At 39.4% G+C, this 20,540-nt stretch overlaps 1 protein-coding gene across 6 annotated transcripts in view; it reads right to left on the bottom strand.

Moving 5' to 3' along the window:
- Nucleotides 1–4,467: 4,467 nt before the first annotated feature.
- The window catches only part of PDE7A (phosphodiesterase 7A), a 168,307-nt gene continuing 152,234 nt past the window's right edge, over nt 4,468–20,540 (bottom strand). For all 6 annotated transcript variants that reach the window (XM_033934510.1, XM_033934511.1, XM_033934514.1 and 3 more), the window contains 4 exons: nt 19,850–19,994; nt 12,440–12,536; nt 9,538–9,618; nt 4,468–6,221 (listed from right to left, as the gene is read on the bottom strand). In XM_033934510.1, the coding sequence (XP_033790401.1) occupies nt 6,043–6,221; nt 9,538–9,618; nt 12,440–12,536; nt 19,850–19,994 (502 nt within the window). In that variant the 3' untranslated portion in view covers nt 4,468–6,042. The remainder of the gene's footprint in view (nt 6,222–9,537; nt 9,619–12,439; nt 12,537–19,849; nt 19,995–20,540) is intronic.

Raw genomic sequence — 20,540 nt, 5'->3', positions numbered from 1 at the left:
GATATGCCCTATAGATGCTTTTATGGTGAAACCCAATTTGGTCAGCTCATGGGAAGCTTGGCTCAAGATGACATTGGTGGGGTGTAAGGGCAGACTGGAGTTAAAGCAACAGGAACCTCAACTGCCATAACAATTAGGGTTCTGATTGGGATCTTAAATGTGCAAACGCCTGAGGACATTTCAAGTTTGTCTGTATCCAGTTATCTATCAGTTATAAAAGTGGAAGCAGTTTTGGAGGCCATTTCTGAATTTAGTAAAATGTTACTACCTCATATGGATGATTTTACACAGGTAAAGATTTTGGAAGATATATTAGCATTCTGTAAAAACTGTTCATAGTAAGTTACAAATTGTTAATACTGAACAGTCTCTAGGTTCAGTTAAGGGCTTACAAATAATTTTAATTAAAGATGGCTCCGTACACTATGATTTAAGGTTGAAAGCATGGAGAATACTGTAAAAAGTTGTATCTTTGCTTATATTTTTTCATGATTGCCTTAAACAGAAATGTTTAAGAAATATTGGATAAAGGTGTTGGATATTTCACAAGCTGATCTTCCAACTGTATATGTGTATATTATTTGACTCTTAAAAAAGGCTCACACATGCATGAATGTAGAACTGTACGTGTGAAGATGGTTACTTTAGAAATTAACAAAATTCTTAAAATCTCAGATTCTGAGGACTGTCTCCCTGTGACATTAATAGTTATGAAAGGGAACAGCAGCAACTTAACTAATTTTTTCCATCTTCCTTCCTGTAAATGTAGCCTCACTTATAGAAACTATCAGAAAATTACATATGATAATTACAGATAATGATTTTTTTCAGTTGGATCTTCTGCTAAAGCATTTCAAAGCTTCAATGTTAAAGAACCCCCCCCCTAAAGTTGCAATACTCATTTTAGACACCATAAAGGGGCATAATTTGCACCAATTCTATACTTGCTTAATGGCAAGCCTAAGCTGTTATAGAATATTAATACAAAGCCACAGTAAAGCACCAAAAGTTAGATGTCTGCTTATGACAGGATAAAAGCGAGTGTGAATGGGCGTACCTTGGTGTGCTATGCAATATATGCAACCGATAGTAACATAGTAAATGACGGCAGATACAGACCTGAACGGTCCATCCAGCCTGCCCTAAGTTATACCCATTAAAAAATACATGATTAGATTAACTTGTCTCTTCTTTGATATTTCTGGGCCGTAGTTCCACAGGTTTCTTGGTGACACTTGGTAACACTCCCATGCTCCACCAATGTGTACATCCTTTATAGTTTTGTGATTTAAGTGCATTTATAGAATAGTGCTCAGTATTTATATGTATAATTGCCAATTACTAACACCAATCACACACAAGCGCTACTATTGTACCCAAATTTAGGTATTAGCTTATAGAATTGCCTTTCAAAATTCTTGATGTCTCACAAAATGCTGATCCCACAAACTGTCACTAAAGATAGTGAAGTTGAAATACGGGTTAACACGGATAAAAATCTTAGGGCTCTTTTTACTAAGGTGCACTAATGGATTTAGAACACGCTAAATACTAAGAAGCCAACAGGAATAAAATGGGTTTCTTAGCACATTAAATTCATTAGCACATCTTAGTAAAAGGAGCCCTTAGCGTTACATCAACTCTTAAGACAGAAAACAGAGAAAATGCTTTTGTATGTTTCTAAAGATAGTGGAACTTGCTAGGCACAAACATTGAAGAAACTAATTTGTTTTGGGCTATTACTATACAATGCTTTGAATTATTATTGAATTTGCTGAGCTACAATAAATAATCTTTTGATGTTCAGGTGGTGATAAAATTTCTTTCTTTTGTTTTTCTCTTAAGTTCAGGCAACTCATTTGCAGGAAGGCAGGCATTTGCAAATTGCTTCAAAGAGCTTCTCAAGCTTGTGTTGAGAATCAAAACATATCAACATCATATATTATGAACATTGCTGCTGAAACAATGAATAAGACATGTGGAAGAAAGTAGGAATGAAGATAATATATAGATAGAGGGGTTTAAATAGTGTGGAGAACAAGAGGATAAGCAGTATGTGGAAACCAATGAGTGCTGAAGTGTGACCATTATGTGATCTGGGTGTTCCTAAACTGTTAGTTCCTGTATTTCGATACATACTGTATAAAGGTTTTACAAAATGTAGACTGTCTTCTCTTTCTTTCCTGAAAAGTACTTGAATGAAAAATATTCAGTTAACCCCAATATAGATTAAATGATACTGACTATTCTCCAAACACACTGATTAAGGGAGCTTTTACTTTAAATCCTGCTTTGAAATAAAGAATGGCCAGTTGGCCACATACCATATGTACTCGAATATAAACCAGGATTTTTGGGCCACAAAATTGGCCCAAAAATGGGGTTCCCGGTTTATATTCGGGCCAGTGTCCCCTCCCAGAATTATTGCAGGCTTCTGCCAGGCTCTGCACCGTCCCCGTACCCCCTCTGTTGATCCCTAGTGGTCCAGAGGTGCAGTGGGCAGGAGCGAGCTTTCTGCGTTCCTGCCCCGCTGCTAACTCGGTCAGTGGCGGCTCCAGCGAGATAAAGTTTCTTCAGCCTCTGAGGTGCTTGACACTGAGCAGCATCTTGAATTCGCGTGAGCCTGTCAAGATGCTGCTCAGTGCCGAGCAGGAGCGCCAAAGCACACTCCTGCTCAGTGCCGCTCAGCAGCTGAAGAAAGCCGATCTTGCGGCAGCCACTACTGACCGGGTTAGCAGCAGAAAGCTTGCTCCTGCCTGCTGCAGCTCTGGACCACCAGGAATTGGCAGAGGTATGAGGAAAGGGCAGGGAGGGGGGGCTGGGTGCAGAGCCTGACAAGGGAGGAAGGGAAGAAAGGAAGGGAGCTTGGTACAGAGTCTGACAGGGGTTGGGAGAGAAGAGGGCTGGGTGCAGTACCTGACAGGGCAGGGCACTTGAATATTAAGCCGCCCGACTTATTTTTGAGTCAACCATTTTTCCTCCTTTTTGGGGGGAGGGGGGAAATGGAGGTCTCGATTTATATTTGAGTATATACGGTACATTTGCACTTTCTTTTATGTAACTAGTCAAAAGCACATGTGGTTTTGAAAATCAGATCTGTGATTTTTCTCTCCCACATTAAACCCTATGGGGCTCATAATTGAAAGAGAAAAATGTCCAAAAACGTCCAAAAATCGCCCTATGTCGGCACTTGGACAAACATTTCTCAAAAAAATCCAAGCGCCGATAATAAAACCGGGTGTTGGACGTATTTCTAAATGACCTAGGCCTTCATAGTGCCGCTCAACGTCCAAAGCTAAACGGGGCGTTTCGGGAGGCGTGTCGAGGGCAGGAGTTGGGCTGGCTTAGACTTAGTCGTACAGCATGTATAACCAAAAGTTTAACAACAGAGCCTAGACGGAACTTGGATGTTGTGACTTAGACCATGTAAAACATGGTCTAAGTCACAAAAACCCACCTAAAGTCACCAGATAAGCACTGCAAACACATAACACAGACCCCCACACACTACCCCAGTGATCACCAACCCCTCCCACCCCCATAAACATTTTATTCACAACTTTAAATTTCAGTCTCCAGACCATCATCACCTGGCCACCTGGCACAGGAAAGCCTAGTCGTCCAGCCCAGAGGCAGCTTAAGTCGTCTTGGGGGTGGGTTAGGGACCCATAGAGAGAAGGACCCATGCCCATAAGCCTCTGTAATCACTGCATTGATACTGAAACATGTGCACTGCCCTATACACCTCCACAACCATTTTGTACTGGCATATAAGTGGCTCCTGCAGCCATAAGGGCTATTGGGGTGGTAGATAAGTGGGTCTAGGAGATTCTGGAGGTGGTTTGGGGGGGCTCACCGTCACCTATAAGGGAGCTGTAGTGAGGAGAAGCCATGGCACCCTTTTTGTGAAGTTCACAGCAGTGCCCTGTAAGGTACCCCACTATTTAGGTGGCATGTCTGGGTGTGCAGTCCATCACTTTGCAGACCCCTCCCACGTCCAACAGAGCTTGTTCTAGGCGTTTTGAACTTGGACGGAAGGTTGGACGGAAATGTGGTATAAAGATAGACGATTTAGTGGCTTGGACGATCAGATCGGCAGGACGTATAATTAGAAGATTTTCGAAAGTAAAAAAAAGTTGGATGTATCTTTTGAAAATGTGTCTTAGGCTCTTTTTAACTTTGGACGACTTGCGAGATGGACATAAACGGACTTAGATGTCCCTTTCGATTATGCCCCTCCATTTCTTCTGTAATTTAAATGCATGCATTGATATTGCATCTGTACTGGGAAAGGGGGTGGGGGGTGCGCTTACAGGCAAGGAAATTACCTGGATAATCTCTTTACCCAAATAAATCTCTATGAAACTTACCCTATACCTTTTATAATGCAATTATTCTCCTTTTTTTTTTTTTTTTTAACAAGGTTTTTATAGTTTGGTAGAATAAGGTAACTAAATTGTAGGAACATAATGAAAAGATAGTTTCCTTTATTCATCAAAATTTAACAGCAACAGCCATGTATTAAAATGAGTATGGCAAAGCCTTTATAAATGGCTTTACACTGAAGCCTTCTCCCAAAAAGGCTGTTGCAACAAATTGTAAACAGAATTAATAAACAGTCTTACAGCAATATCAAGGGAAATACAAAGAAAAGAAAAGAAAGCACCAGTTTGTTTTCTGAAACTAAGTAACAGTTCTGCTCACTATACTTAAAACAGATTAAAACAAAATTACGAAAATGGAATGTTTAAAATTAGTCTTTAAATTTCTTCTACAAAACATTTATCCTTTTTCACAACAGAATCCCATGGAAAAGTAATATTTCACTACAGGGAAGACAAAAACAAAACAAAACAAACCAACAACCCAAAAAACAATGCACATTTCAATAAAAATAACACATTTGGTCACTTAGCTTTGTGCATAGTTTAAGGCATCTGTCACAATTTGTTACAGTATCTCCTCCCTCCCCCCAGTGTTGGCTGCTCATTTAAATTGACACATTCTAAAAGAATAAATATATATAGGTAAAAAAAGTTGGCATTCCCTCCCCTTCCCCCACACCACACCACACGCATACATCCACACATACTGCAGCAAAAGGGGCATTTGTACCCTTGTTCTGAAGGACACATTTCCCTTCCCATTTTATTTCAGATTGGCAAATACCCTGAGCTGATTATGGTGTTTACAGACATTCCACCTCTCTCGCATGTGCAGTTCAAGTGTACAGTAATGAAAACAGCATGCAATGTCTTCACTGCAAAATTGCAATAAAATTAGGACATCATTCTTCCACCCAACCCTCTAGCTCTCCAAATAGTAATAATTAAAAACCAACAAAAAGAGCTGTGTTCCAGTACAGCAATGGCGTGAAGCTTGGCTGTGCTCTACTTTAAAAGCTTGGGTCCCAATGCACAGGGCAATCGGGGGGCTGTCGTGGCAACAGAAGATCCCGCCTTACATTTGTTCTCATTCTCAATGCAATAAAGGGTAAACAAAGTGGCTCCTTCACAACCAGGCAAGTTTAGGATCAATCATTTTAGAGTAGATTTGTAAACAGCTAGTCTTTCCAAGGCAGCAGAAGAGTGGATGCTTCACATTTCCATTTATAAAATTAGGAGAGCATGAAAGGTATGATTCGGTATCTTATCAATCTTATAATGTTCCAACATATGTCTGCTAGAACAAGTCACTTCAAGTCTTAAGAGAAACTTTTATTCCCAACTTTATTACTGTTATGTGGCACGTTACAAATAAATGTTCTTGAAAAAAGTGTAGTCACCGGTGTGTTTTGCATATTCAAGGTTCCACAAAAAAAAAGAAGCCAACTGAGGTATATGCATATTGCTCTATGTTCAGATGTAGTAATTAAAAACAAACGTTCAAATGGTTTGCCAAAAGAAAATTTAGAAATAAATAATGCTGGCACTGTTTATATTGAAACCTTGGCAATCTGGGCAAGTTTGTCTCCACAAAACACCTCTTTCCAATTATCAAAGTGAACCTCCGGGAGACGGTTCTATTATGCTGACTGCACGGTCAGGGTATGCGATCTTTCTGAGGTAAAGTGTCATCTCCACTACTGGACTGTTCTTGTTGCATCCCCTTCCAGCTAGCTTTGTTTAGTCCCACATGACCCAGCATGGTCTGCGACAACCTGGTGTTAGAAAACCGAGCCCACTCCACAAATAAGGGTTCTACCAGGTATGTTATAAAACCTACAGAAGAGAAAAAGAATATTCTCATTATTGCAGTTATATCAACCTTGTTTTCTTATTCATTCTCTTTTACGGCATATTGATATACAGTATAATTACCAACCATTTAAAAAGTGAAGAAAAAAAGCCCCCCAACTGCTTGCATCACTATCACCATCATTTACCTGTCTGTAATATCTAAGCTGAATGACTTTAGAGCAGGGATCTCAAAGTCCCTCCTTGAGGGCCACAATCCAGTCGGGTTTTCAGGATTTCCCCAATGAATATGCATTGAAAGCAGTGCATGCACATAGATCTCATGCATATTCATTGGGGAAATCCTGAAAACCCGACTGGATTGCGGCTCTCAAGGAGGGACTTTGAGACCCCTGCTTTAGCATAACATCCAGGCTTCGCCATAGACTGCTGGAAGGTAATCAGTTGTGACACAATGCAACTTCCTTTACTCCGGTGTCACATTTCTGTTTCCAGTATTGCTGAACCAATAGACAAAATCCTTGGCCCAGACATATCTAGCAGAACAGTGATATTTTACAATGTTTTCTTGCATTGTTGAATCAATAGTCAAAAGATCATTCTTGCTAAATGCAAAAATAATTTATAGAGCCAAAACAGATTTTTCCTTCTTAAAAAGATAACGACCAAAAAAAAAAAAGGTTGTACACTTTCTACTGTGTAGTATCGCAAAACTACTTTATAAAAGTACTGAAGTAACAACTATCAATATATTAGTACCAAATCATTAGTTTTAAAATAAACTTAAAAAAAAAATACACTGAATCTACAGTTGTCAGCTGGAAAAAAGTAGCCCTACAGAGCATATTTTTTGCAATGGTCTTTTCAGTTAGGTAGTTATAAACTGTTTGTTTGTTTAGTTACCTTTCAGTTAAACAATACTCCCTGATTAAAGGGAAAAGTCAAAAGGTCAGAATCAGTGCAGGGTAACTCATCTAGGAGGTGTAGATCTGAGAGGTGTAGTTCCACAGATAGAGAGATCTATCTGGTAAGACTTTGCTAAGACATTGCTTACAAACTTGGGAAAAGGGAATCCTAAAGCTAAATAGATAAGCTTTAACTTATTTTATGTAAAATACTTGGGGCCGGATATACAAAACTCACCGTACATTCAACGATAGCCGTTACACCCATTTTTTTTTTTTTTTAATCTTTATTCATTTTTCAAACTTACAATAAGTGCAACAAGCACAATCATTTGAACTTAGATAAAACACTTAATACTCAGCAATAAATCAAATTATAAAGTTTATCTCCCTCCCCCCAACCCTTTCATATCATGTATTAAACACATATACCATTTAATAAATACTTTCCTACTTTCCTTACTATTAATAAAAGATCATAAACTCCCCCCTCTCCCTATCATGAACTTATAATATTAAGGGAAAAATGGAATCTAATCTAATCATTACAATAATTTGTTAATGGCCCCCAAACATCTTGAAATTTATTAAAATTCCTTTTCTGTGTGGCTATTGTTTTTTTCCATTGTATATGTGTGACACAACGAATTCTACCAAAAACTGTAAAGTCTCTTCCAATTTTTCCAATTACTCGTAATTTGTTGTATGGCAACCCCTGTCATAATAAGTAGAAGCCTATTATTCTTAGATGATATTTGGCTCTTAGCCCTCATTGACATGCCAAATACAGTATCATACAATAATGCAACCGGGTTTGCCAATAAACAATTTATTTGGACCCATATTGATTTCCAAAAGGCCAAGATAAATGGACAATAGAATAATAAATGATCTAGAGTCCCTGATTCGAGATTACAATGCCAACAACTATTAGACTTAGAGCTATCTAACTTTTGTAAACGAACTGGGGTCCAGAATGCTCTATGTAAAAGAAAAAAAACAAGTTTGTCTCATAGATGCAGACACTGTACATCTCATCCTCCAAGTCCAAATTTGTGACCATTGAGATGCACAAATTTGATGCTTAATCTCAATGCTCCAAATTTCCCTTAGACCAGTTTTTGGTTTCTTTTTTAAAAATCCAGCTATCAATTTATACCACTGTGCGGCCTGGTGTCCCAGGAAGTCAACCTGAAAACATAAGAATTCCAAACTATATTGATTATTAAGATTTTTCCATTCAGGGAACCCCGGCTGAATAGCTTGCTAAATTGAACCATCTAAAACTTTGTGATTTATTAAGACCAAATTTATGTTGCAACTGTGAAAAATCAAGCAGTTTATCATTAGAAATAACATCATCCAAAATACGTATACCTGCTATCATCCAATCCTTCCAGATGACCTTAAATCCACCAATTTGAATCTTGGAGTTTAGCTATATAGTCTGATTTGTTGATTTATGTATTGGAATAGGCGTTAAATTCAACTGACATGTCGTAAGGTTTTCCATGTGCATTACATTACATTAGAGATTTCTATTCCACCATTACCTTGCGGTTCAAGGAGGATTACAAGAGATAAAAAAATGGAGGGTTTACAATGGAAGAACATTTGTCCTTTCTAGAGAGGTAAAGAGTAGGTTATGTAGTTTCTATGTGGCGGGAAGAGGGAGAAGGACGGTAAGTTTGAAGTTAGGGCTGTTTCATGAATTTCTTGAAGAGTATAGCTTTTATTTTTTTCTGAATGTCTTGTAGTCTGGTGTCGTTATCAGTTGATTGGAGATTTGGTTATCTAGTTTAGCTGCTTGAGTGGCCAGGAGGCCATCGTATAGTTTTTCCCGTTTTACTTCTTTGATCGAGGGGTGTGTGAATGGGGTGTGTGTTTTTCTATGTCTCATTGAGGTGGTTGCTCAGGTAGGTTGGGCTGTCTCCGTTTAAGGCTTTAAATAACATACAGTAGAATTTAAATAGTATTCTTTCTTGGATTGGTAGTCAATGTGAGTTGATGTATGCTTCTGAAATATGGTCGTGTTTTCTCAATGAGTAGATGAGTCTCAGAGCTGTATTTTGGATTGTTTGTAGTTGTTTAGTCATTGTAGCAGGGCAGGGGAGGTAGAGGATGTTGCAGTAATCTAGTAGACTTAGGATTAGGGATTGTACTATGTTTAAATATATTTATTGAGCTTATCAAGAAAATCAAATAAACAAAGAGAAACACAAACAAGCTCAGATTTTTGTACAATATCCCAGTCAAATCCCCCTTATCCCTTCACATCCTACTCCCCCCACCCCCGGGAAAGAGTGAGTGGAAAAATTGTCAGGATTATCTAGTTAGGCAGATATAAGATTATTGTATGCCATATTCAAATGTGAGGTCAATTAAAGAGACACGTTACTACATATTTTTTCCTGGAAAGGAGCAATTGTTATTACCAATCTGGATATCATATATCTTTTCTTTATGTCGATCACACAAGGGACTCACGTCCAGTCTGTATTTCCTTTCTACATCTCCTAAAGAAAGAATATAGTAATAAAAACAGTCATAATCTACTTTGAGTTGTTAACCTTTTATAATATAGAGTAATCATTTTTGTTTTACTTAGCTCTACAAAAATAAATATTCTTGCCAGTGGATTAGCTCCTATTGGCTCTTAAAAGAGAGAGCAACAACTACAGGTGGTTTTAAATGACATGTTAAAATATAAATTCATAAGTCTCCTCACCTTCAGCAGTAGCGGAAGGAGGAATGGAATTGCTGTTTTCTATCTGCAGCCCCTACTGCTGCCTCTAGTCTCTCCAGAGGCCTAGTTTTAACCCAGGAGTCTGGTGTTTTAGTCCTGGCCCGTTACATCAGCAGCACCCCTAATTTTAGTTGATCCTCATGTCAAAGGAGCCCTTTGAGTGGTTCAATGCTGTTTTTGAACTTTATGAGTAAATCCTTATTTAACGTGGGCTCTTGTTTACCTACCGTATATTTAAAGGTATGAAGATCTTTTCAATTATTTCTTAGCAGAAAGATGAGAGGCATTGAACTGCAAGTGCTGATGCAATGCAGATAGAGAGCAGGCCATGTACATTGAGTGATGAGAGCGGCAGACAACAGAAAAAATAAAACAATGCCCAACATGGCCACATTTCGCTTAATGGTAAGCTGCATCAGTTAAGCTGTGTGGTTTGCCTTTGGCTATTTGCCAGTTTTGTTAGTTCTAGAACAGGGGATCTCAAAGTCCCTCCTTGAGGGCCGCAATCCAGTCGGGTTTTCAGGATTTCTCCAATGAATATGCATGAGATCTATGTGCAAGCACTGCTTTCAATGCATATTCATTGGGGAAATCCTGAAAACCCGACTGGATTGCGGCCCTCGAGGAGGGACTTTGAGATCCCTGTTCTAGAAGGAAGTGTTACATGATGAAGCCTATCCTTAGGCAAAACTTGGCTATGTCGGGCACCATTTTATTTCATCTCTTCTTTTGAAGATCACATCAACGCTCAGGTCAAAAAATGTTTTTTCACTTTATGGAAACTTCGTACCATTAAACATTATTTTGATTTCCTCTCTTGACTGTTGGTTCAATCTTTGAACTTAAGTACCTTAGACTATTGCAATATCATATACTTGGAATCTTTTAAGAAAACCAAACGACTGAGAATCGTCCAGAATGCCGAAGTCCATCTCATTTTTGGCCTCAAGAAATCGGATCATGTAAGCTCGTATTACAAAAACTACACTGGCTGCCTGTGGAAGCAAGGGTCATCTTTAAGTTTGCTTGCCTTTTCTTCAAAACCATAACAGGTTCATCGCCAATCTATCTGTCTCATCATGTCTAATTTCCAGACACAACCTGTACACGTAGTACTTACTTGTTTGCCTTTCCATCCTTGATCGAACACTAACATTCCAAGCAGGCAAATGGAACAAACATTTAACCAATTTCATTTCAAACGCACTTTCTTACCAAACTTTCAAGAAATCAATCAAAATTTATCTCTTTGACAAATTTCTCTGACTCCACTTCTGCCTTGATGCATTCCTAAAATAATCCCAGATAAACTCGATTAATCTGAACATGCTAATGTAATTTTGAAAGTTTTTTGTATTGTTGCTGACTGTATACAGTCTCTTCCTCTATAAACTGCTCTGAACTATTTGTGGTATTGCGGTATATAAAAATAAAGTTATTATTATTATTATTAATAAATAATCTGATGTTCTTATTGCTCAGTGTACTTGGTTTGCTCTCTATCTGCACGACAATTATTTCTTGACCCCTCTGTGGGAGAGGGTGGTTGGGTTAAACTTAATTTGGGGGATGTTTTGAACTTTACTGATATTTTATTTTGCCATATTATGCATTTCTACTGTGTACATATTTTAGGACTACACTTCTCCCTCCGAATCTGCGGTTTCAGTATCTGCAGATTCGGTTATTCACAATTTTTTTTAAAATTTTTTTTTAATTTTTGGGGCTATTTTTAAGCCCTCTGAGACTCCCCGGAACTTTACCTGGTGGTCTAGCGGGCTTTCAGGGCAGGAGCGATCTTCCTATGCTCCTGCCCCGTGCAGATCACTCATAGGAAATGGCTACTGTGAGCTCCCGTAGTCTCTTGAGACTATGATGGGAGCTCACGGCAGCCATTTCCTATGAGTGATCTGCACGGGGCAGGAGCATAGGACGATCTCTCCTGCCCCGAAAGCCTGCTAGACCACCGGGTAAGGTTCCGGGGAGTCTCAGAGGGCTTAAAGTAAGGTCCGGGATTCCAGGAGAAGGCAGGGGGTGGGTCAGAACCGGCCCTAATATTATTCACGTTTTTTTAATATTCGCAGGTCAGCTCTGCCCCTAACCCCCATGAATATTGAGGGAGAAGTGTATTACCTATTTTTACCATTGTAGGCTGTTTAAATGCATTTTTGTAAAAACTGGCAATGAAATGAAAAGAAAAGGAGAAAAGAGTTTTCCTAAATTTTTATTTGTCTTTTATTATGACATACAAATATCTAGATAGAGATAGTTATACACATCTTCATATTTCCTCCTCCTCAAAAAATTTGACTGACAATTTAACTTACCTGAGGTGTGCACCATCACCAATTATGATATATATACCATTAACACCCTACTCAAAAATTTTTATTAGGCTATATGCTGACCAGTTGATCCTTTCCATTCAGTACTTATACAGGTAAGAAACAGAAGTACATTCAGAGTGGCTAAAACTCTAAATTTTGTTTCTCAAATCTATTTCTGTCATTTATTAACCAACCATGCTTCCAGCAAAGCCCCTGAAAGTCCATGACATTTTTGATTTCAGGGCCTACTCATTTTCTACTTGCCTTGATGAAAGAATTCCTCCGTTACTTTTTCACTCCACTGTTTGCTTAATTCCCAAGTTCGGCATGGGTTACAAATATCTGCACACTTCAAGGCCATCTATAAAATAAAATGAACATGAAATAAAACACTATATATATATCTGCTTAAACAATTTCATTTTTTAAATGGTCAGCAACAACAATAGTGTCATGTTTCTCTTTTTTTTTTTAATTCTTTATTCATTTTTAAAACTTTCATCAAGTGTACAAGAATCATAATAAACAGAATTAATCAGAGCACTTGCATATCTTATCATTATAATCTAAACATACAAATGTAACCCTCTCCCCACCCTCCCTCAAAGCCCTTCATTTATAATAAGAAACCTATTTTTGTATCCCTCCCCCCTCCCAATATTATATGATGTATGACTAGTAGAAAAATGGCATTTGATCATGACAAAAAGACGTTAATGGCTCCCAAATTTTAATAAAATTATTATAATTTCCATTTTGTATCGCTATTGATCTTTCCATTCTATATATGTGGCATAATGAATTCCACCAAAAATTAAAGTTCAACCTAGTATGATCTTTCCAGTTATTAGTAATATGTTGGATGGCAACTCCAGTCATGATCATTAAAAGTTTATTATTACTCGATGATATCTGACTCTTTTTTCTCATATACATTCCAAATATAACAGTATCATAAGATAATGCTACATGGTTTTCCAATAAACAATTTATTTGATCCCAGATTGAGTTCCAAAAGGCTAAAATATGGGGACAGTAGAATAAAAGATGATCCAAACTCCCTATCTCCAATTTACAATGCCAGCATCTATTGGACAAGGAACTATTTAACTTTTGTAAAGTGTCATGTTTCTAAGGCAGTGGTTCTCAATCGCTGTGTTGCAATAGGGCTGGCAATATAACTAGACTCTCTCTTTCCTTCCCTGCCTCCCCCCCCATGGAATTAATACCACACCCTTGTCTTACCTCAACCCCAATAAGCCCCACACCACTTAATTTTCTCCCTCCCCTTCCTATGGTCAGTCAAAGCTGCTATTTCTTTAGCAGCCTCTAGAGTGATACCAGGCTGCCTGAGCCAGTGCTGGATCATTCCCTCTGCCACATCCTGCTGGATCGTAAGGATGAAAGAGGGAGAGAGATGGAATTACTGGATCATAAGGGGGAAGGGGGAACTGCTGGACCATGGGGGAGACAGAGAGAATTTCAGGACCATAGGTGAAGGGAAGGGAGAAGGAACAGGGAAATGTTGGACCATAGTGATGGGGCAAGGCAGGGAGATGCTGGGCTACAAAGATGTAAGAAGAGAGAGGGAGGGGAGATATTTGGCATAGTAGAATCATGTGGGAGTTCTCAAGAAGAGTGAGAGAAATATAGAAGTACAGAGGGTAGAATTGTACTTATGGGGAGTAGGTAAAAGAGATGGGAATAGGAGGCCATGGAAGGGGTGAGACAGGAGATGGATGCATGGGTGAGAGGAGGAGATGGAAAATATAGGTAGAAGATTGAAAAGTGAAGGTGAAAAGGTGAGAGAGAATAGAGAGAGAGGAAATACGATTACGATTATCTGAGACAGATATAGTGAGGGACTAGGAAAAGATAAGAGGAAAGTTGAGAAAGGACAAATGGCCCACACTCAATGGTTAAATTATTTCCTTCATCTGGAGGAGTATTGTTTTAATACCTATACCAAAGGCTAGCAGAGGTCTGTAATTATCATCCTGTTGCTTCTATAAAGTGATGGAGGGATTAGTTACAGAAAAACTAGACATCTGTCAACACTTTGATATTTTACATTCCTTACAATCAGGCTTACAGAAATTGTAGTATCAGCTTTGGTAGCCTATGGTAAGGAACTATTATGCAAAAGTCAGTGAGCTATTATTATCCAATTTGATCTTAACAGTGCTTTTGATTTGGTAGAATTTAATTTGATGACAGATCTTGCGGCAGCCACTATTGACCGGGTTAGCAATAAACAGAACTGCACCCACTTACCTCAACAACTGTCTAAATTTCAACCGCACATCCAGAATAAGAAGAACCCAGATCCTATTCTCCTACCCACCGCTCAAGGGAACTTAGCGAAAGAAGATATACGACGGCCTCCTAGCAACGCAGGCAGCGAAACTGGACCCCTGTATCTCCAACCTGTTGTCAACTACAAGTGACTTTAAATCATTACGAATCGAAATCAAAACCCTGCTATTCAAAAAAACTATACATCCTCCCCACCGACCCTAACAAGTAACCCTTAAACTCTTCTTCCCTACTAGTATTCCTCAATTCTCCTCCCTTCCCCAACCTCTCCCCTCTGCCTCCTCTACTTAACCTCCTCATTTCTCCTCCCTTCCCCAACCTCTCCCCTCTGCCTCCTCTATTTAACCTCCCCTAAATAGTAATCCACCTGCTTCTACTATGTAAGCATCCCCCAAATTGTAACTTCCTGGAAATGTCCAGCTATCTTATACTGTAATGCGCTTAGAACTGCAAGGTACAGGCGGAATATAAGTCACTAATGTAATGTAATGTAAAAACTGGAGACTACTTAATGGAGTGTCTCAAGGCTTTCCCCTTTCTCCTTCACTTTTTAAATTGTTACCCCAATCTCTTGGTATCGTTTTCAACCTGCTTGTTTTTAAACATTATATATATATATATGCAGATGACATTGTATCCGGTATCCCAATTATAGTCAGAGACACTAGATAATATCTGAAAATGTGTGAATATGATTAAAGATTGGTTCTGCTCTCATCATTTCAAATTAAAACAAATTTTCCCTTAGTTCTTCAATCTAAAATACAGTACTCCCCCGATATTCGTGGGAGTTCTGTTCCAGGAACCCCCATGAATGTTGAAAAACCGTGAATACGGTTTTTAAGCAGGGGAGACAGGAGAGGGCAGCCGGATCGCCGGCGAGTGAAGGAAATCACTCGCGGTATGCTCCGACCGCCTCTTCCTGTACTAAAGTCGGGCCTCACCAATCAGGAGCTGCTTTGACACGCAGCTCCCCGAACACAGTGTCCTGATGTGCCTGAACATCTACACAGTAGTGCCGTACAAATGAAAAGACCACACTGCCGCTTAACAGATATCCATCGGAGGCACCAAGGAAGACTCAGCCCAAGAAGCAGCCTGACCCCAAGTAGAATGAGCCTTGAGAAATTCTGGAACAGACTTCTTTTGATGATGATACGCTGAAGCGATCGTCTCCTTGAACCAGTGGTCAATGGTAGCCTTGGAAGCACCGTCCCCCTTACGAGAACCTGCTAAGAGGACAAAAAGACGATCCGATTTCCGGAACTCCTGGGTCTGCTGAACATAACAGCGAAGGACCCGGCAGACGCCCAACTGTCTCTGCTCCAAAGAGCACTCCCGACAACCCAAGAATGGGAGTACCACGTATTGATTGACATGAAAAGGTGAAACCACTTTCGGCAGAAAAAAAGGAACTGGCCGCAGCACTGCGCGCTCCCTAGAAAATACCAGGAAGGGAGGCCTACAAGAGAAAGCCTGCAGCTCAGAAATGCATCTGGCAGAAGTAATGGGCTCCAGAAAGACCGCCTTCAGAGTAAGGTACTTCAATGCTCAGGAGCCAAGAGTTTCAAAAGGATGACGCACTAGTACGGACAGGACCAGACTGAGATCCCAGGCTGGAACCAAAGGCCGAAATGGAGGCCAGAGCAATTTGGCCACCCTCAAAAAGTGAATCACATCAGGAGAAGTCAAATGTTGACTATGCAGAAAACCGCGAAATGCAGACAAAACCGCAAGCCGAACCCGGAGGGAAAAGCAGGCAAGGCCCCTGTCCAGGCCATCCTACAAGAACTCCAAGATGTGAGGCAAAGAGGTATGAATAGGAACCACACCACGCACAGCACACCACTCCTCAAAGATATGCCAAACTCGAACATAAACCTGAGAGGTGTAGTCTCTGGGACCCCATGAGAGTGAAGATCACTTTATCTGAATAACTGTTTTTACCTAGGCATTCCCTTTCAAGAGCCAGGCTGTAAGACAAAAGGGACCTGGATCGAACACAGGAATGAGATCCTGCGTCAGAAGGTCGGGCGAGAGGCAGAGGAAGAGGGTCTGCCACGAGAAGATGAATGAGATCCACATACCACGGACGCCTGGGCCTGTCTGGAGCCACCAGGAACACGCGGCCACGGTGCTGAGCAATGTGAAGGACTCTGTCCACCATCGGCCTTGGGGGAAACATGTACAGAAGGTCATCCGATGGCCAAAGCTGCACCAGAGCATCCAGCCCCTTGGCCTGAAGATCCCTGTGCCGACTGAAGAACCAGGGCACTTTGGTGGTGCCACTCATGACCATCAGGTCCATGACAGGCTGGCCCCAAGCCCGCACAACCAACTTGAAGACTGCAGGACCGAGACGCTACTCTCCGGGATCCAACACGTGACGATTGAGGAAATCTGCTTGGACGTTCTCTACTCCCGCTAACAACTGAATAGACCCCCCACTGGCTCTCTAAGCCATATGCCTTGTCGGTATCGGTGGAAAGGCTTACAACTAAGGCACCTCTAGTAAAAAAATTTCAGGGAGGTGGGGGAATGGAGAGAGGGTCTTAACCCGTCAAGTGTGACATCCCCAAGGTCAGATGGACCCCCGAAAGGGTCCCCTAAGCTCAATCTGGCACCACAGATGAGGACAAGAAGGCCTAAACAAAATCCAACAGGCCTACACTAAACCAAGGAAGACTGCACAGGCTTACCACCCCCACCTGCTGGAGATAGAGCTGACCCGGAAGCTTCTCCTCTGCCTCAGGTCTTCCACTCAGTCATCTCTCTCCCCTTCAATCTATTCAAAATTATTCTGCATGACTTAAATTCCACCAGAGCTGCCTTACTCACATTACCCCTCTCCTCAAGCCACTTCAATGGCTCCCCATCCATTTCCAAATACAGTTCCAAACTCCTCTTACTGACTTATAAGTGAATTGACTCTTCAGCCCCTCAATACCTTTCCTCACTTATCTCCCCCCTCCCCATGAATTCTGCTCATTGGGTAAATCCCTTTTATCCATACCCTTCTCCTCCACTGCCAACTCCAGATTCCAACCCTTCTATCTTGCTGCACCATATGCCTGGAACAGATTGCCTGAGTCAATATGTCAAGCTCTGTCTCTAGCAGTATAAAGCTCTCTATTTTGAGGCTGCCTTCAACTCCCATTCACCATAACATACCTATGTCCATCTTATCATTCTCTCTGCAAGAAACTCCCTAACTCCTATCTGGCCCATGTGTTCTGTCTGTCCTAATTAGACTGTAATCTCTTCTGAGCAAGATTGTCTATTACATGTTGAATGTACAGCGCTGCGTATGCCTTTCAGCACTACAGAAATGATAAGTAGTAGTAGAAGATGGGAAAATAAGTAGCTGGGAAAGAAAAGGGATTGAAACAGAAATGAGAGTGTCTCTACAGTCTACAAAACATACAAATACAACACAGTTGGAAAATAAATGTATTTTTAGTTATACTTTTGAATTTCTTTTCTGTGCTAAACTGTCTTTGTTCTAAGAGCCTATCATAACCTGAGCCAATTTAGGAGGGCTCACCTCTGGCTTGATTTACCTAATCAATTTTCTGACTTTACCAGCTGAAGGTTCTCCAGAATGCCTCAATAGTTTAGATTTTAACAAGACATTCACAAAATCCAAAAAAAAAAAAAGAGAATGAAAAACTTTTATTAAGAAAGATAACAGAAATGTGTGAGCAATGGAATCTTTTACATCTCTCTTGGTGGGGAAGAGTTCAAACAATTAAAATGATGATATTGCCTGTGGTTTGTTATCAAATGAGTATGATACCAATATTTTTTCAGGAGTCATTTTATAAAAAGTTAAACAACGTTCTTACAAAATTTGTTTGGTTTGGGAAAAGATCCAGAATTGCTTTAGCATCATTACAAAGACCAATTGTGGAGGGAGGGGTAAATTTTCCAAATTTTTATAGGTACCATCAAGCCTACATTCTAAGACAGGGTATGTATTGGATCCTCCCAGATCTCATGGAGAATGTACCGGATTGGTTATATTTAGAATGGCGGCTCCTGTTTCCATTACATTTAGAACATGTAGTTAGTATAAAATTGCCTAGGAAATACAAGGATAATAGAATTTTACTGGATACTTGGAAGACCTTAAGATATATTAGTAATCTATCACCAGATCCAATTGCTAAATCATTAAATCAATCTATTTGGGTATACTCCAGGATCAAGATTGGCGGATTTAAGATTGTCTGGAAACAATGGATAATTGCAGGTATACGGACATTGAATGATGTTATTTCAGAAGGATCACTGCTTAGTTTTTCACAATTGCAACATAAATTTGGCTTAAATAAAACACAATATTTTAAATGGATGCAATTGAAGCAGGCTATTCAGGCAGGGTTCCCTGAATGGAAAGACCTTAATACTCAATATAGCTTGCAGGTTCTCTGTTTTCAGGCGGATTTTATGGGACACTAAGCCGCAAAATGGTATAAATTGTTATATGGATTTTTAAGTAAAAAAAAGAAAAATGGACTCAGGGATATTTGGAGTATTGAGATTGAACAGACAATTTCTGCGTCTCAATGGCCACGATTTTGGTCCTGGAGATTAAGGTCTACAAGGTCAGCATCTATGAGTCAAACGTGGATGTTTTTGTTACATCGAATTTTATGGACCCCTACGCGTTTACAAAAGATAGATAGCACTAGATCCAATTGATGCTGGCATTGTAGAATAGAAGTTGGGACGTTAGATCATTTCATTTTTTTTTGTCCCTGCGTAAATGCTTTTTGGAAACTAATTTGGCCCCAAATTAATAAATTATTAGAAAACCATGTAGGACTCTCATATGACACTATATTATTTGGTACAGCAATGAGAACTCAGAGTCCGATTTCTGCAAATAATAACAAGTTATTATTAATATTGACAGGGGTCGCCATGCAACAAATTACTCAAAATTGGAAGGATTATACTAAATTAAATTATACATTTTGGTGGAACTCAGTTTGTCATATATATAAAATGGAAAAGGTATTAGCGTTACAACAAGGGAATCTTCATAATTTCAAAAAAATTTGGGAACCATTGACTAATTATTCTAATGATCAGATATCTTAGCACATTGGTAGTAGATATATAGGGGTGGGATGGGGAATGTATATCATATGGAAATAGGAAATTTGACAAAAGGGGGGATTTATTTTATATTATAAGAAGATTTGTTTGTAAATACAAGTGTCATATGATAATTGATTATAATATGTTTAATTCACTTGTAAGAATTCAAAAATGAATAAATAAAATCTAAAAAAAAAAAAATAAAAAAAAATAAGAGACATTCACAAAATACAATATATGACATATAACTACCTGTAAAATGAAGAGCCGGTGATCTGCATTATCCAAATGTAAGTCTCCTTTGTCCAGGTGGATTCTAAATTGAGACAAATATTCATTTTGTCGGCTGATGTCTGTTGCTAGAATGAGACAGCCTAACTGGCTTTCCATTTGCTGCCTGGGATAAGTAACAAACACTATATTAAACACTGCACACAGTTATAAGAAAGTATAACATTTTGAATTTCAACTATGTAGAAAACCATTTATTCAAAAATTTTACCTAAAAAATCTACAGGTGAGCTTTTGGTGGAACAAATTATAACTATTTCCCAATACTGCAGACCAGCTCTAGTTAAGTATTAGGGATATCAACTCCCCCCACAGCTAGATAAGAGTTCCATTTAAAACATTCTACTAGTTCCAGTATGATGGAAGCAAGAACACTGCACACACACACACACACACCAGTCTGTAATTTATTACTTGATTTGTAGAACAAAGTGTATAATCTTCCATTTCTATGTTACTGCACACCATTTTTAGTTTGCAATGCAGAGCAAAGAAAATGCTGGATTTGCAATGCACAGTTATAGAATATAAAACCATTTATCCATTCCAACCCTCATCAAATTCTCCACATTGATGAAATTATTTGAGGTGATACAGAAGACAAGCAGAAATAAACCAAAACGGAACTTTAGTCAACAATGTTACCCAGCTC

This window comes from Geotrypetes seraphini, chromosome 2, assembly GCF_902459505.1.
Source record: "Geotrypetes seraphini chromosome 2, aGeoSer1.1, whole genome shotgun sequence".
NCBI lineage: Eukaryota > Metazoa > Chordata > Amphibia > Gymnophiona > Dermophiidae > Geotrypetes > Geotrypetes seraphini.
The sequence above is the reverse complement of the archived record's forward strand: the minus strand, read 5'-3'. Positions and strand labels throughout refer to the sequence as shown.